We start from the raw sequence: 18,502 nt of genomic DNA, 5'->3' as shown, positions 1-18,502 counted from the left end.
CATCACGGCACATGCATGGATAATGATATGGTTCTGCTCTGCGGAATCACGGCGTTTCCGAGCAGACCGTACCGATATTACTATGGACCGAGCAAGCAGCGGCAAACGCCAGGCGGCAGGTGCCTCCCCGGTGGCCCGCGCGCGGATATGGGTGGGCACGGCCACGCCCAATCGCCAGGAGAGACGGAGAGAGAGCACAGGAGGGTGACTTGGCCTTGTTTACTTCCTCGGCTATTTTGGTTTTGTTTGGTTCCGAAAAGATTTCGGATTTTAGTATTATGGTATTTTCGTTTTTATTTGACAAATATTATCTAATTATGAATTAACTAGGCTCAAAAGATTAATCTCGTGATTTACAGACAAACTATGTAATTAGTTTTTGTTTTCATCTATATATCTAATACTTCATGCATGGGCCTCAAGATTCGATGTGACGGGAAATCTTGAAAAAAATTTGGATTTTGGGGTGAACTAAACAAGACCTTTACAAAATGGTAAGATTCACTATCACATCAAATTTTACGACACATGCATTATACATTAGATAAGTAAAAAAATAATTAATTGTATAGTTCGTCTGTAATTTATAAGACAAATCTTTTAAGCCTCATTAGGCCAGTCTCAATGCATGTTTCATGAAAGTGTCATGCACATTAAATAGAGTGACACATAAGCAAAATTGCTGACTTGGCAGGGTCATTAAATGAAGGAGTTTCATCAGATGAGAGAAAAGTTTCATTCCCATAAAACTCATGTGGCTCGGTTACCTAGTTTATAGTCTTGGTAACTGTGTCATAAAACTACTCCCTCCGTCCACGAAAGAATCAATTCCTAGAATCCGTGTCATTTAAACTTTTTTAACTTTGACTAACTTTATAGAAAAGAGTAACAACATCTATGATATAAAATGCACATCATATGAAACTATATTCTATCATGACTTTAATGATACTAATTTGATACCATAAATCTTAGCATTTTTTTCTAGAAATTTGATCAAAGTTTAAAAAGTAGAAAATGATACTAATTTGTCTACTTTTTAAAATTCCCGACCGAATCGCGTCGTTTTCTACATTTGATCCGATCGTTTTCACTTTTCTCGGAATAATTCGAAAACGGTACGAAATTCGGTAGACAAATTCGAAAACGGTGTGGAATTCGAAATAGGCTTATTTCGACTGTTTTCTACTTTTCTTCATTATATTCGAAATTATCCGTATTCAAATTTCAAAAATAACCGAATTTGGCCTATAATCTGTAGTCCCCCTCCCCCACTACCACTGCCCTTTCCGGCCCAGCCCAGTAACACAAGTACACAACCCTAAATCCCTAATCCACTCGATCACCCGCACCCTCCGGCCTCCACCCGACCACAACGCAAAGAGTGGCGGCACCCCTATTCTCTTCCGTCACGACTCGCGAGTGGGACGCCGCCGCCAGTCCGCCACGGCGCCGCCAGGGCTCCACGCCGCCAGCCACCAGCGCCGCCAGGGCTCCATGCCGCCAGCCTCCAGTGCCGCCAACCACCAGCGACGACAGGGCTCCTGCACTGCCAGCCACCAGCGCCGCCAGGGCTCTAGCGCCGCTAGCCTCCACACCGCCATCCCGCCCGTCAAGCATTCGATGGCGCCTGCTGGTGCTTCTGCTCCTGGAACGAAGGGCGCCAGCAAGGGGGGCAAGCACAAGACGAAGAGCGTGCGTCGTCTTCTAGAGCCGCCTCCCATACCGGCAGCGGCAACAACGTCTTCAGTAGCAGGTTCATCTTCCATTCTTCCTTGATTATTTGGCTACTTTAGAAATTTTTTGGTGTCCTGTTAGTTTTGGCTGTTGGTAGAGGAAGAATGGATCACTGGAATCCTGTTTTTGTTGTCCTGATAGTTTTGGCTGTTGGTAGAATTGTAGGAATTTTTATGGATGTTGTAGGATTGTAGGAAGAATTTGTGGATGTTGGATAGTCCTGTTTATCTAATTTAGCAATGTTTCACTTGGCTGTTTGTAGGATCAGGGAGTAAAATGCCATCTCAAAGTGTTGCACTTACTAGTTTGGTGACTATGTACTTGTGTGTCGGTTAACTATTATGTGCACTTGAACTAAATCATGCACTTGTTAGTTTGGTCATGCACTTGTTTAAAACTATGCACCGTGAGTTGGTATTTCGTATTCAATTTTCGTACGTCGACCGTTTTCGATATAATTCCGATCGAATTGGTTCGTTTTCGAATACCGTAATTTCGCTTTCGTTTTCGTTTACGACCATACCGTTTCCGTTTTCGTGTTCGTATTTAAATATAAATATAGAAAACAATAGAGGAGTTTTTCGACCGTTTCTGACCGTTTTCATCCTTACTTAGGACAACTCTAGAAATTGACTCTTTCGTGGACGGAGGACCTTAGTTCATAGTTGAACAACAATTATCAAATAAAATAAAAATGTTACAATGGTATTTTGCAAAAAAATTCACCGCAAAACACAAGGCCTTGCACGCGATCCCGCGGCTGAATGCGCTGCGCCGCAGCGTGCGGTCACGCCGGCCGGCCGGTGTGCGGGCGGGCATTTACTAGCTTTGCTCGGACCAAGAAAGGCTGGCGCAGCGGCCGGCGAGTCCAAATCCCACATGGAATCCCGCCCGTTATCTCTGCGTCTCTGCGTCTGCGTGTGGCTGCGTCTGCGTTGGCTGCGGCCGCGTGCGCCTTCTCTGCCCTGTGGATGTCTGTATGCGCATAGATGGCGCATGCATCTCTCAGTCAGTCAGTAGTCTCTCTCCATTCAATCCGTTGAAGCAACCGAGGAGGAGGGAGGGGGGCTGTGGCTGCAGCCACTGACGGCATTCACGCCGCGCGTACGTATGATGCCGCTGCCGATACGTCGGCGCCGTAAACGTGCCGCGCAGGCGTAACGGTACGCGGTTGCGTATATATTACCGGCCACATCAAGATCAACAAGGTGGTCGACTCTCGAACCGATGGTAGAACTATGGAAATTCCTCAGTGGAAAAGCACTCACCAACTCAGCAACTGTTGCATGCATGCAGTTGCAAGTGAAACATGCATGCTGAGTCCCCTATATGTCGCGCTGCTGCATGATGAACTATTGAGCTCTTAACGGTCTTACGTACGTATTTGTAATTATACAGTACTGTAGATAAATATAATTCCGGGAAGGAGCGAGCTAGGCTTTGATTCCCAAAAAATTTTGTAAAATTTTTCAGATTCCCCGTCACATCGAATTTTTAGACATATACATGGAGTATTAAATATAGACGAAAATAAAAACCAATTACACAGTTTGGTCGGAATTGACGAGACGAATCTTTTAAGCCTAGTTAGTCCATGATTGGACAATATTTATCAAATACAAACAAAAGTGCTACAGTGTCGTTTTTCTAAATTTTTTTGAACTAAACAAGGCCATATATGCTGATCTACTCTGTGTCAGAAAAGTCATCGGCGGGCGTATGGCACGTCCGTCATGCATATGCGTCGAGTACAGACAAGGAAGGGGAAGAGCAAACACAAGCAACTCCCCGTATGTAGCCCCATGCTCGTCGAGTATGGATCGGGTACCGACAGATGATCATTGACGGTCAGAACCTTAGGTCGTTTGAAAAAAATGTAGAATCTCCACGTGAGGATGTTATTTTTCGTACAGGGACCCCACGCGGGCCTCTAGACACTTTAAATTAATTAAACAGTCAAAAGTAATCTCTCCCGGACAATTCTAAGAAATATATGCATGGGCCGCTCCAGAAGAACATGATGGGCTTCTTGTTTCAGAACAGCTTGAGAAAGATGGGCCTCTTCAGAACAGCACGGTGAACTTAGCCTGGGAAGCATGGGCCCCTTCAGAACAGCATGATGGACTTCTTGTTTCAGAAGAACAAACTAAACTTGTTGCATTATCTACAAGTAGAAGTAGAGGTACATTTTGTATTTTTAGCTTAATGGTGATTAATCAAATCGAGTTTAGTCGACTTATTAGTTTTTACTAGAAAAATATACCCGTACATTGCAACGGAGTGTATAACTTACTAAGCGGTCACATTCATATCGCCGATAATATAGTGCTTTAGTTCATATTCTAATTTAATTTAGAATTAGACACCACAGTATAGACACATTACATTAACTCATATAGTAGAGATATTTGCTTGGTCCAATAAATCCCTATGGGATAGTAGTGAGCATGTGATAGACCAAAAATTCTTTCTTGGTAGTGAGAACCTATTTGACACAAAAAAAATCACATGTGCCCTTTTTACTTTTTTTCTGCACCCCTACATTGTTTTAAGGTCGAGCCATAGCCACTTTGCATTGCGTCAATCTTGCAGCCGATGTTATTTATTTCTGAAAATACCGAATAGATAATTATGCAAGTAGGCTTTATAATTAACAATGAGACAACTCGTTCCCTTATCCGGTTCCAATAAACAAATCAAATTGTTTTTCTTGGTTACCAGTAGACCAAAACGTATCCTAACTTGACTCTGTGATTAGACGTGCTGCTCCTTCTATTCAGCAACGTATCCTAACTGGACTCTGTGATCGACATGTTGCTCCCTTTCAGCAACGGTTCCTAACTGAATTTTGTGATTAGATGTGGTGCTCCCTCTATTTAGCCCATAATATGACACCTCTGGCTCTTCACACATGGGTGTTTACTTATCTTGATTTAGGAGGAGTCTTTACATCTTAGATGTAGGTGGAAAAAATTCTTAGCTAAAGTTTTGCCTCTATATTATTAGATATATAGATATAGATATAGATATAGATATAGATATAGATATAGATATATAGATAAAGTTTAGATATAATATAGATATAGATATATAGATACCAACATTTTTTTCTACCTCGGAATAAGTTGGACAAGGAATATAATCTAAATCTATATAGAGAAAAATAAGAGTAGAGTTCTATTCCTAATAATACTAAATCATGGTAATTTTCTTTAGTTTATATCTTTTTCTTCTATTTTTTTCTATATATAAATGTTGATATTTTTCCTTTTTATCATATAAATCGTATCCTCATCTGCCATAATTTGTTTTGCCTTTTTCTTTTTCTTTTGCCGTGACTCTTGGTTTGGGTCTTTTCTTTTTTTTTGACACAAGTATAGCTAGGAATTTTATTCTAATCCAAATAGATGCCTCCTAGTAAGTTGGATAAGGATCGTAATTTAAATCCATATAGGAAATAAAACAAGAGTAGAGATCAACTACGGTAAGTTTCTATAGTTTGGATTTTTTTTTCTTTTTTCCATAAAAGCCACCCTTTTTTTGTTTTTGCCATAGAGTATTGTCTTTCCATAAACAGCTCACTTTTTTCTTTTTTCCATAGAGATCATGTTGTCATTGGTCACAATTTTTTTTCCGTTTTAATCTTTTCTCTTTTTCTTTTTTGCCATGACTCTTGGTTTGGGTCTTTATTTTCTGTTTTTCCGACAAGTATAGTTAGAAATCCTATATTCTAATCCAAATAGCACCCACGGAGAATAGAATATCGACGGACAGAAAAGTAGACAGAAAGATACTTAGTGGTTTTCATAATTATATATTAGAAAAAGAATAACAAATAATAAATCTGGCTAAAAATTTATCAGAATTAAATTTTATTTAATTGATTTGGTTTTGTTCATTTGGCTGATAAATCATAATAAAAAAATACTGTTAATTGATTTGTTACGAGAAAAACCGTACCAAATGCAGACAGATTTAAGACATTTTACCGAAAATGCCCGTGTGGCCGTGTGTGACAGGACACACCCGCGCGCACGACTTTCCTTCCACCGTCTCCTCTAAAAACCTCCTCGGCTTGACTCGTCCACCTCCTTCTCCTCTTTTCCCCTCGTGCCCGCCGCACCCGCCGCCGGAACCCTAGCCTCCGCCGCCACAGGTGAGTTGGACGGGACTCTTCTCTGCTGTTCTCCGCGCCCTTCCCGCCCGGTCTAGCAGTCTACTGATCCGCCTGATCCAATTGGCGTGGTGCAGGCAGCCGGGATGGAGAAAGGAGCCCCGGAGGCGTCGCCCCCCTGCGCTCGCTGCGGCAAGCCCGCTCAGCTTCAGTGCGTTTCTCTCTCCCCCCTGGAACATATCGCTTCCTCTCTTCGCCAGCGATCTGGTGTCGACTTTTCCACGCCGCGCTTTGCTTGGCACATATCGCTTCCTGTCTCCACCAGTGATCTGCTGTCGAGTTTTACCCGCTGCGTTTTGCTTTGACGCCCTACACCTGTCCATCTAGTAATAGGAATTGACGCTTGACGCAGCTTTGTTGTGACGCCATTTAGTATAAGTTGTAGAAATTGGGTGTTTAGCTCTCATAGTCTCATTTGCTTGTTGCTATTAGAACATTGAAGAGAACCTGGGCGTCTCTGATTGTTCATTGCTGTGATCTGTGGCTGGAAAAGCAGAGTTATAGTTTGGAAAGTAGCGCGTAGTAGACATGTTGGTTTCTTCAAGTCATTGCCATTGCTTATGCTCTGTTGTGTTGATTTTCAGATGCCCCAAGTGTGCTGAACTTAAGCTACCGCGTGAGAACGCAGCTTTCTGGTTAGTGACAACTCCTCTCTCTTCTCGTTTTACTGCATTGGAACATCATGATAGTAGGGAGCTCTCTGGATGAATGAGTATCAGCTAGATTTATTGTTTTAACGTCACAGAGCATAAAACCTTCTACGTATTTTAAAGTTTCATGTATCATTTAGTTATGGCCTTATGTGTAAACTTTATCATCAATGAGTATGAAGTTAGTAAATATCTGTAGACACCTTTATTAGTGGGGATGTTATTTTTTCATATCCTTGTTCTTTTGATTTTTAAAGGAAATACATATTTTAATATCAAAGCATCCATTGGAAGTGCTGGCATACCAGTGCAGGGTAGAATTATGCTTCATGTGTTGCCCCTTCACCATTTGAACTAGTGAAAGCATTAACTTCTTTTCTGTCCACAAATCATTTGCAGCACACAGGATTGTTTTAGGGCAGCATGGAGCTCTCACAAATCTGTTCATCCAAAGCCTGGTGCACTGGCATCCCAGCAGTCTCCAGAAGGTTGGAAATATTGTGTGAGAAAAGGGCGGGGACGTGCATTGGAACTTCCTCGTTTTGATTGGACAGGGTAAAATACTATTACCACATCCGCAATTCCTTTGTTCGATCTGTTCAATATGTGTAGCATTTCATTTGCCTCTAGGATTGCTGGGGAAGTTATTAAATATTGACAATTACTCAAATTCAATCAAATACAAAAAGAACAAGAACGACAACAAAACTTTCTAGTTTCTAATCCGAAGCAAGTTTGGGTAGGCTAGGTCTGAAATCCAAGATGAGCCACCACAAAAAGTGTTAGTGACAACTCAAACTTGAATATTCCAAATTTATATTAATTTTCAGCTGGTTGACTTCCTACCTTCTTAAATAAATGTTGGTATCTTCTGACAGCCTATGTGGAACAAGGATAACCCTGCAAAAGGTTTAGAGCAGCAAATGAGCTATGAAAAACTAACTATCAATAGTGAGTCTAACATATATGTGCAGTGAACCAATGTCTTTTGGATAGCAACAATCGGTTTTTTTGACTTGGTTATACACCGTGCATGCATGGAGCACTTCTTTTAGCATTAACAGCACATTTGAGAGTTCCAGTATATTTGAGCAACAACGTGGCTTCATGAATGCTGAAAATTGAGACCATATAGAGTATTGACAAATTGAAAATTTTGAACATAAATGCACCTTTATTCTTTGCTAATAATCTAGGGTGGGACTGTGGGAGTAATGAGCTATTTGGGTAGTACCTTAATACCTTTCTCACATTTATTGAATGATTATGTCTTTCAGTCCATTGAGACCATATCCAATATCAAAGATGCGTGTGGTGCCAGATGAAATTGAGAAGCCTGATTGGGCGCTTGATGTAAGTTCCTGTTGTTTTAAGTGTCTCTTCCTTCACAGTATGCATGCAGTGTCGTCTCGTCATTACCATTTGAAGTTATATCTCTTGCAATATGCTCTTTCAAATCTCCCTGACATTGTAATACTTTTTAGGGAATTCCCAAGATAGAACCAGATAGTGATTTGCAGAAAAGAGTAGAGGTAAAATCCTTCAGAGGTTTTTGAGTATCACATATGTTCCATGAACAAATATCTGATGATTACTGCTTTCTTTGTGCCTCTGTAGATTAAGACCCCTGAACTAATAGAAAGGATGAGAGAAACATGCCGAGTAAGTTCCCAGCATGTGTAAATGAGTGCTCAATTCTGACATTATAATTTCACTTTCCTTATCATTTCTGCTTTATTTCATACTACCATTTATAGATTGCAAGAGAGGTTTTAGATGCAGCTGCTCGTGTAATTAAACCAGGAATTACCACAGATGAAATTGATAGAGTCGTCCATGAAGCGACAATTGCTAGAGGTGAGGTACCTCCTTTAAGAATCAACAAATTGAACTCCAGTTGATTGAATGATGAACTTGTAATTACTGCTACATTTTTTTTGAAGATTTGTGTCTTAATCATGCCTATTCGGTTCTCTTATTGATCAGAACTTTCATTCTTGATCCTCAGGTGGATACCCATCTCCATTGAATTACCATTTCTTCCCCAAGTCATGTTGCACGTAGGTTGTCTTTGTTTTAATAGTTATATTCAGTTCTAGGAGACTAAAGGCATTGCTCACATTGTCGTCACTTGTACTCAGGTCTGTCAACGAAGTCATTTGCCATGGAATTCCAGATGCCAGGTCCTACTGAAATTTGCACATTAAATTGATCTTTCATTTGTGTAGTGATAGTGACCTTTGACCTCTTCAATGCCTTTCTTGACTGTTGCTTTGGCCATTTTTGACTTGCATGTATAAATATTCGATATTATTTACTTACATGCGTAAAGATTTCTTTTTATATTTACTCACATGTATTACAATTATCTATCTTTCTTGAGTTCTATTTGTATGGTTGCTCCTGATAGAATTTGCAAATAATATGTTCAAATACATTGCATAGACCCATTGAAATTCCGAAGTAATCACCAGTGAAACAAGTCAGGAGCTGTTAGGTCTGATAACAGCATGATGGATAAGTCTCTGTTGGCTGGTGGTTGTGGGCTGCAGTAGGCAGCACATGGTTCTTGTGTAGGACAGCATCCTTGACTGCTTTTAGGACAGCAGTTAGCATCTGTAGGACAGCATCTTGACTGCTTTTAGGACAGCAGTTAGCATCTGTAGGACAGCATCTTAGACTAGCATCTTAGACTAGCATCTTGGCATATGCTGGCTGGTTAGCAGCCCTATAAATATGTATCCCCAACCCCTCAGGTTGATATAGCATTGTGTGAGAAATAAACCCAAAAAATTGCCCCAACTCAGTGTGCTATCCTCTCAATGAGAGTAAGGATCCTGCTCACACCTAGAGCAAGGATCCAGCGACTAACAAGTGGTATCGGAGCTGTAGTATCCTGTAGCCTAAGCATTTCCTGCTCAATCCCTTCTCCAGTCGAGCTCCCTGCCTCGCAGCAGCCCCGGCTGGCAGCAGCAGCTGTTCCGGCTGCCTCTGCTCTCCGCGCAGCAGCGCGCCATGGCCGCAGAAGGGCAGTCTCAGCACTCGGGCACCTCGAGCGCGCGGCGTCGGCAGGAGGCCGACCTCGCTGCAGCAGAGGAGCGCAGGCGAGCAGCGGCAGCGACCGCTGCAGCAGCAGCGAGGGCGTCGAGGCTGGCCCAAGCGGAGCTGGCAGCAGCCAGAGCGGAGGTGGAGGCAGCAGCAGCTGCAGATGCAGCGCGTGCAGCGGCAGCGGAGGTTGAGGACCTGCGCAGCAGTCACAGCAGCTCCATCGCTGCTGATGACAGTGCTGACCCAGACCTGGAGCTGCTGGAGAGAGATGCAGCACGCCGGCGAGCGGCGCAGTGGGCAGCTGTGCACGCCCACGAGCGTGGCCGCAGTCCAGACAGGCGTGGAGGCGCAGGTGGCGTTCCTGGAGGAGGCGCGCACGGCAACGGCGGTGGACGGGTCGAGGAAGAGCATGGCCTTCGCAGGCCGCGTGGCTCTCTCTCCCTGGACCGGTACCGTGGTGGAGCCGACGACGCTCCTGGAGGAGGCGCACATGGCAACGGCGGTGGACAGGTCGAGGAAGAGCACGGCCTTCGCAGGCCGCGTGGCTCTCTCTCCCTGGACCGGTACTGTGGCTACCACGGGTACCAGGCTGTTGCCAGGGACGTTGGCCCTGGTGGTGGGTGGCCTACCCTCACCAAGACCAACTATGTTGAGTGGGCTGCGGTGATGAAGATGAGACTTCAGACAGGTGCTGCACATGTGGGAGGCAGTGCGGTACGGCGACGTCGACTACGACCAGGATCGACGGGCACTGAATGCCCTCATCGCTGCAGTCCCGACCGAGATGCAGTTCTCGCTTACCAGCAAGCGGACTGCCAAGGATGCTTGGGACGCCATTGCTGCAGCACGCATCGGCAGTGATCGCGCCCGCAAGTCCACACTGCAGCAACTCCGCAAGGAGTGGGAGGACTTGGCCTTCAAGCCAGGTGAGGACGTTGATGATTTTGCTCTCCGTCTCAACACTTTGCTGCGGAAAGTGGTGCAGTTTGGTGACAACACCTACAGCGAGGAGAGAGCTGTCGAGAAGCTCTTCCGCTGCGTCCTCGAGAAGTACAAGCAGATGGCTCGCTCAATCGAGTCCCTGCTCGACCTCTCCACGATGTCGATCGAGGAGGCGATAGGTCGCCTCAAGGTCGTCGACATTGACGAGCCACAACCCTCCTCGGGGCCCAAGCTCCTTCTCACCCGGGAGCAGTGGGCTGCCGGGCAAGGTGACAAGAAGAAGGGGGAGCCTTCTTCTGCAGCAGCCAGCCGCAAGCGTGGCAAGCGCGGCAAGTCACGCAAAGGCGCCCAGGTCGGGGCGCAAGGGCGTGCCAACGGAGGCGCCCGCGGAGGTGTCCAAGGCGCCGCCGCCGAAAAACCCAAGCCGGCACAAGATGACTGCTGCAGGAACTGTGGTCTTGCTGGCCATTGGGCTAAGGACTGCAGGCAGCCACGACGCGCCCAGGCCCACGTCGCGCAGGCGGAGGAGGAGCAGCCAGCTCTGTTCATGGCACATGCTAGCGCCGAGCCATCTCCAGTAGCACCGGCTACAGCGGCTCTTCTCCACCTCGACGAGGCCAAGGCACACGCCCTCCTCAGCAGCGGGTCCGGCGGCAGCGACAAGATCGATGGGTGGTGCCTCGACACCGGCGCCACCCACCACATGACAGGCCGGCGGGAGTTCTTCTCCGAGCTCGACTCCAACGTTCGAGGCTCCGTCAAGTTCGGGGACGCCTCCGCCGTAGAGATCAAGGGCGCCGGCTCCGTAATCTTCGGTGAGCATCGGCTGCTCACCGGCGTCTACTACATCCCCGCGCTGAGGAACTCCATCATCAGCTTGGGACAGCTGGATGAGAATGGCTCGCGCGTGGAGATCAAGGACGGCGTGCTTCGCATTTGGGATCCTCGTCACCGACTTCTCGCCAAGGTGAACAGGGGGAGCAACCGCCTCTACGTCCTTCACGTACAGGTGGCGCAACCTTTTTGCCTTGCAGCTCGGCGGGACGATGAAGCCTGGCGGTGGCACGAGCGCTTTGGGCACCTCAACTTCGAGGCCCTGAAGCAGCTCGGCAACAAGGAGATGGTGCAGGGCATGCCGTGCGTCGACTACGTGGAGCAGTTCTGCGACACCTGCGTCCTCACCAAGCAGCGACGGCTGCCCTTTCCCCGCCAAGCAAGCTTCCGCGCCAAGGAGAAGCTGGAGCTCGTGCACGGCGACCTTTGCGGCCCCGTGACACCGGCTACACCTGGAGGACGACGCTACTTCCTCCTCCTCGTCGACGACGCGTCCCGCTACATGTGGGCTGTCCTCCTCGACACCTAGGGGGCAGCCGCGGACGCCATCAAGCACCACCAAGCTGCTGCGGAGAAGGAGTGCGGCCGCAAGCTTCGGGTGCTGCGCACGGACAACGGCGGCGAGTTCACGGCGGCTGAGTTCGCGGCGCACTGCGCCGACGAGGGGATCCAGCGCCACTTCACCGCGCCGTACACCCCGCAGCAGAACGGCGTCGTCGAGCGCCGCAACCAGACGGTGGTCGCCACCGCCCGCGCCCTCCTCAAGCAGAGAGGGATGCCGGCGATCTACTGGGGAGAGGCGGTGATGACCGCTGTCCATCTCCTCAACCGCTCGCCCACCAAGGCGCTTGACGGCATGACGCCGTACGAGGCTTGGCACGGGCGCAAGCCGGTGGTGAGCCACCTCCGCATCTTCGGTTGTCTGGCGTTCGCCAAGGAGCTCACTCACGTCGGCAAGCTCGACGACCGGAGCACTCCAGGAGTGCTCATCGGCTACGCAGAGGGCGCCAAGGCCTACCGCATCCTCGACCCTGTGACACAGCGCGTCCGCATCTCCCGGGACGTCGTGTTCGATGAAGGGCGAGGCTGGACTTGGGACAAGGCGGTGGACGACGGCTCGGCTTTGACCCTCAGGGACTTCGTCGTCGACTACGTCCACTTGGAGGGAGCCGGGGGAGCTAGCAGCTCGTCCTCACCGGGCTCGCCCTCCCCGGCACCCAGCTCGCCATCAGCTTCGGCGAGCCCACCACCGCCTTCACCACCAGCGAGTCCAACACCACCGGCTACACCACGCACTCTTGCACCGGCTCCCCACTCTCCTACACCGGCACCGGCAACTCCAAGGTCGGCACCAGCAGCTTTGGTCCGTCAGCGTTCGGTGGAGTTCGCCACTCCACTGTCCGGCAACGAGGATCGTGTCGACGCCTACCACGACGATGAGCCTCTACGCTACCGCACCATGGACAACATCCTCGGTAACCAACGTGTCCCTGGGTTAGCGGTACACGACTTCGAGGCGGAGCTGCACCTGGCACACGAGGACGGTGAACCTCGCTCCTTCGCTGAGGCGGAGGGAGACGCGGCATGGCGTGCCGCGATGCAGCAGGAGATGGACGCGGTCGAGCAGAACCGCACTTGGGAGCTTGCTGATCTCCCTCGTGGTCACCGCGTGATCACCCTTAAGTGGGTGTTCAAGCTGAAGAGGGATGAAGCCGGTGCCATCGTCAAGCACAAGGCTCGCTTGGTGGCTCGAGGTTTCGTGCAGCAGGAGGGGGTCGACTTCGACGACGCCCCGCGCGATCACCCTTAAGTGGGTGTTCAAGCTGAAGAGGGATGAAGCCGGTGCCATCGTCAAGCACAAGGCTCGCTTGGTGGCTCGAGGTTTCGTGCAGCAGGAGGGGGTCGACTTCGACGACGCCTTCGCCCTCGTAGCACGGATGGAGTCCGTGCGACTTCTCCTTGCGCTAGCTGCCCAGGAGGGCTGGCGTGTCCATCACATGGATGTCAAGTCGGCGTTCCTTAACGGCGACTTGAAGGAGGTCTACGTGCACCAGCCGCCAGGATTTGTGATTCCCGGCAAGGAAGGCAAGGTGCTTCGTCTGCGCAAGGCCCTCTATGGCTTGCGGCAGGCACCGAGGCCGTGGAATGCCAAACTGGATTCCACAATGAAGGGGATGGGCTTCGAGCAAAGCCCGCACGAGGCGGCCATCTACCGGCGGGGCAGGGGACGAAAGGCCCTGCTGGTGGGTGTCTACGTCGATGATCTTGTGATCACCGGCACCGAGGAGGTGGAGATCGAGGCGTTCAAGGAGAAGATGAGGGCGACCTTCCAGATGAGCGACTTGGGCCCTCTCTCCTTCTACCTGGGGATCGAGGTCCACCAGGACAGCTCCGGCACCTCTCTCCGCCAGACAGCCTACGCCAAGCGCATTGTGGAGCTGGGCGGTCTCACCGGCTGCAACCCAGCCCACACTCCTATGGAGGAGAGGCTGAGGCTGAGTCGGGAGAGTACGGAGGAAGAGGTGGACGCGACGCAGTACCGGCGTATTGTGGGCAGCCTTCGCTACCTTGTCCACACGCGACCGGACTTGGCGTTCGCCGTCGGCTATGTCAGCCGGTTCATGCAGCGACCGACGACGGAGCACCAGCAGGCCGTGAAGAGGATCCTCCGCTACGTCGCAGGCACCTCCGACTACGGTCTGCACTACCCGAGGTGCCCCGGTGCGGCACATTTCATCGGGTACAGTGACAGCGACCACGCCGGCGACATCGACACGAGCAAGAGCACCAGCGGGACGCTCTTCTTCCTCGGCAAGTGTCCGATCAGCTGGCAGTCGGTCAAGCAGCAGGTGGTGGCTCTGTCCAGCTGCGAGGCAGAATACATCGCAGCCACTACCGCTTCTACTCAGGCTCTGTGGCTGGCTCGGCTGCTTGGCGATCTCCTTGGCAGAGACGCAGAGGCAGTGGAGCTCAGGGTGGACAGCAAGTCCGCCTTGGCCTTGGCGAAGAATCCAGTCTTCCATGAGCGCAGCAAGCACATCCGGGTGAGGTACCACTTCATCAGGAGCTGCCTGGAGGAAGGGAGCGTTCGGGCCAACTACATCAACACCCAAGACCAGCTCGCCGACTTTCTGACCAAGTCCCTTGGGCGAGTCAAGTTCCAGGAATTTCGCACCAGGATCGGGATGGCTCAGATACCCCACAAGGAGCCACACAAGACTTAGGGGGAGAATGATGGATAAGTCTCTGTTGGCTGGTGGTTGTGGGCTGCAGTAGGCAGCACATGGTTCTTGTGTAGGACAGCATCCTTGACTGCTTTTAGGACAGCAGTTAGCATCTGTAGGACAGCATCTTGACTGCTTTTAGGACAGCAGTTAGCATCTGTAGGACAGCATCTTAGACTAGCATCTTAGACTAGCATCTTGGCATATGCTGGCTGGTTAGCAGCCCTATAAATATGTATCCCCAACCCCTCAGGTTGATATAGCATTGTGTGAGAAATAAACCCAGAAAATTGCCCCAACTCAGTGTGCTATCCTCTCAATGAGAGTAAGGATCCTGCTCACACCTAGAGCAAGGATCCAGCGACTAACACAGCACGCTTTTAGTTTGTCCTACAAGTAGATTCTTGGCTTGGTACCATCTGATTCACAGTACTTGTTTTAGAGTTGGGCACAAGAATTAGGGAGGAGGTAAAATGACCATCTCACCCATAATTAAGGTTCTCTAAAGTGTGCATGCATGGAGAAAGAAGTTAATGATGCAATTAGGGAAGGGTACAAACTGGTAAACTGGCTGAAGTTGCCTTGACGTTGTAGAGCAACAAGTATTTTGAAGATACTCCCTCTGTCCCTGAAAGCTGCTATTCCTAGAACCAAAATTTGTCCACTAAAAGATGAATTCGTAGAGTACTCCGTCCACCACCCGATTTAATATCTCCTCGTGTTCCCCATCTAATTATTACGGAGTACAGTACTACTCCTTGACCGTGCCTCACCTGGACCACACATCTCCCTCCCGTCTCTCACTTTGACCGCACCTCCTCTTCCCAGAACTTCTCTTCTCCGTCTTCAGCACCATGCCGCCCCCAAACTCCAATCCACGAGATCGGTAGCAGCACCCAAAATCCCCAATCCCCGGGAGTGTGTTGATGGTGCGAGGTCCTTTTAATGGCCCCTCCTCGCGTAGCAGATGGCCGTGGCAGAATGGAGCAAGGAGATCAGGGCAGTGGTGGCGCCGGCAGGATCCGAGCTCCGGGCGTTGGCGGCGGCGAGATTCGGGCTCCGGGCGTTGGTGGCGGCGGGATCCAGTCTCTTGGCAGTGGGAGCGACGGGATTCTGGCTCGGAGCTCCCGGACTCGGCGCGACCCAAGCATGTGGGGATTCCACGGCCGCGTTGGCCGTCATGGACGCGATGCCCTGCTCCGCGGTGGCCATCGTGGACGTAGCGTCGCTGTTCGTGGACGCAAGAGCGGCGAAGGTAGCGGCGTGTTCCGGTTTGGGAGCCCCGGAATCGATCCCGGTGAGATCGTGCCGGACTCGGAGGAAGAGGAAGGCTATGAGATCGTGCCGGACTCGGAGGAAGAGGAAGGCTATGATGATGTGCCGGACTCGAAAGAAGATGGCTGCTATGCCGATGTGCTATCCAAATTGTTTTTAGCCCCTGTGTATTCGGTGGACTGAGAATTGTGTTCGCGCGTGTTAGAAATTTTTGGCGCGCACGCAAGTGATAGCAAACGCTTCAGCTGGTTCAGCCGCTGGATGAGTAGTAAATGACTGCCAGCACGTAGCCCGAAGTAGGTTAACAGCGCATGGCCCCAAGCAGAAAATCAACGATTCATGTGCATTTAATGAGGGGTAGTATAGTCTTTTGGCACCTCCACTAATCTGTCGGAATTTTGCTAGGAATAGCAGCTTTCAGGGACGGAGGGAGTAATAAAAGAAGTTAAAACAACAAGTATTTTGAACTGGGGGCAATAAGTAGGCTGGTAGTAGATTTTAGATTTGTATAGGATTCTGAATTTCTAGTTTCATGTTAGGCACAAGTAAATCTTTTGTTTGTTTATTAGTTGCACCTTAATAATATTTTCAGTTTTTCACTATCATTGACTTTTGTTCCAAGATGGTATATTTGATTACAATTAGTTTTGATTATTATCTCTGTTCTTTTAACAGGAAACTTGAGGATGGTGACATTGTAAATGTTGATGTAACTGTATACTATAAAGGTGTTCATGGTAAAGCCTCTTCTGCCTGATATGAAGTTTGACTGCTGAAATGTACTATGGTCTATTTTTAATTAGCATATGTCTCAACATCAGGTGATTTGAATGAGACATATTTTGTTGGAAATGTCGATGAAGCTTCCAAACAGCTTGTACGTTGTACCTACGAGTGCTTGGAGAAAGCTATTGCAATAGGTGACATTCTTTGTAATTTGACCTTGCTGTATTCCATATATATGCCTAAATTTCTAAACAAAACAAAAGGATTTCCTTTGCTTGATCCTTATTACGTTTTTCTAAGACCGTCAGGTCATACTTGTAAAGGATATTTGACATTTGAACTTAAACATATTCGTGTGCAGTTAAACCTGGAGTTCGGTTCCGTGAGGTTGGAGAAGTCATAAACAGGCATGCTTCGATGTCAGGTTTATCTGTGGTTAGTATTGGATTGGTATAGAAATATAGAATTAATATTTAGTTACTACCTCGATTCTATGTTTGTATCCATGCTCTTGTGATTTATCTTTCCTTCAGGTGAAATCTTATTGTGGCCATGGCATTGGAGAACTGTTTCACTGCGCCCCAAATATTCCTCATTATTCAAGTACGTTTCTTGCAACTATTTCTTATTTATATTTATTGTATTAATGCAGTAAATATGACACTACTGTACAAGCTATGTCATAAGGGTACATAGTGTAATTCAGTTGGAGATATGCTGACAATATTTATTGCAGGAAACAAGGCTGTTGGTATCATGAAAGCTGGGCAGACATTTACAATTGAACCAATGATCAATGCAGGCAAGTTTATGTACTATAAATCCCATATCAGTTCAAAAATGTTTCCAAACACCTGAGTGTTGAGCAGTACTGTTCATATTCTGTAGGAGTTTGGAATGATCGTCTGTGGCCTGATGATTGGACTGCAGTGACAGCAGATGGTAAACGGAGTGCTCAATTTGAACATACACTTCTGGTGAGTACTATGAGTTTCTGTCTTAGAGGATCAATTCTGGAAGCTGTTTATCATGCAGATGATTTTGTTGTGCAAGAAAGAACAAATACGGCACGTGCAAGTGCAATGCTATTAATTCTGTGGGTCTGAGAAAATTTAAAGAGAGTTTTTATCCCTTCAATTTGTTATATATATTCTGTTCTATGCTCCAGGTTACAGAGACAGGATGTGAAGTTTTGACGGCACGGTTACCCTCATCACCGGACGTTTTTCCATGGTTGAAGAAGCCGTGATGGGGCCATTCCATCAACAGCAACAAGAAAGAGATACTGATACACTGGGTCAGCAAAAATTTTTGTTACTCTTTATCAGTCGGTCAAAGCTGAAATTTTCAATTTTTCCAGACCAGAAAGTGATAAGCATGCTACTGCTGAATAGTCTCAACAATTGTCTATCCTGCGGAATTGTTCCTGAGAGTGTGTATTGTTAAGTCGGTTTTCTCCGAGTTACACGAGACGTATGGCTTCTTGAGTTGTGTCACCAATATGATTATGCCATTAAAGTTTACTTTTGACTTCAGAAAACATGATTTCCATCAATTTTAGTAGGTTAATTTTTACTGAATTCAAAACCCACAAGAGCCGCAGCACCCGATGATTGGGAATGTTGCCATCCGCGTCCTCGAAAAACTTTGGCATAGACTTGTAGCATTACAGTTAAGGTGACATTTTCTCGAACTGCAGGAATTTGGGCATTTTTCTTGAACTGCAGGATCAAGAAAAGGCTTTCAAAAACTTGGCAAGAATTACAGCTAAGGTAGACATTTTCTCGAACTGCAGGAATTTGGGAATGTTTCTTGACTGCTGGATCAAGAAAAGGCTTTTTGAAAGCTTGTCTAGAACGTGCCTGTAGCACGTGTATTTCTAAGGATAGTTT

General features: G+C 47.9%; 1 protein-coding gene across 1 annotated transcript; it reads left to right on the top strand.

Annotated features, from left to right (window-relative positions):
- Positions 5,739–18,165, top strand: LOC110437078 (methionine aminopeptidase 1A). The gene is made up of 17 exons (XM_021465241.1): positions 5,739–5,893; positions 5,989–6,062; positions 6,496–6,546; positions 6,961–7,116; positions 7,839–7,914; positions 8,046–8,093; positions 8,179–8,223; positions 8,319–8,418; positions 8,570–8,621; positions 8,703–8,744; positions 16,560–16,621; positions 16,706–16,804; positions 16,972–17,045; positions 17,144–17,213; positions 17,347–17,412; positions 17,499–17,587; positions 17,779–18,165. The coding sequence occupies exons 2-17, from the start codon at positions 5,998–6,000 to the stop codon at positions 17,857–17,859; spliced, it is 1,176 nt and encodes a 391-aa protein (XP_021320916.1). The 5' UTR covers positions 5,739–5,893; positions 5,989–5,997; the 3' UTR covers positions 17,860–18,165.

This window comes from Sorghum bicolor, chromosome 1, assembly GCF_000003195.3.
Source record: "Sorghum bicolor cultivar BTx623 chromosome 1, Sorghum_bicolor_NCBIv3, whole genome shotgun sequence".
Taxonomy (NCBI): domain Eukaryota; kingdom Viridiplantae; phylum Streptophyta; class Magnoliopsida; order Poales; family Poaceae; genus Sorghum; species Sorghum bicolor.
This window is presented reverse-complemented; position numbering and strand designations above follow the sequence as displayed.

What these genes read in the sequence shown, in the direction of transcription:
- LOC110437078 (XM_021465241.1), top strand. Translation starts at nt 5,998, where the DNA reads ATGGAGAAAGGAGCCCCGGAGGCGTCGCCCCCCTGCGCTCGCTGCGGC. An exon ending in CGTGAGAACGCAGCTTTCTG is followed by an intron (nt 6,547 to 6,960) that starts GTTAGTGACAAC and finishes AATCATTTGCAG; the next exon opens with CACACAGGATTGTTTTAGGG. An exon ending in TTCCCCAAGTCATGTTGCAC is followed by an intron (nt 8,622 to 8,702) that starts GTAGGTTGTCTT and finishes ACTTGTACTCAG; the next exon opens with GTCTGTCAACGAAGTCATTT.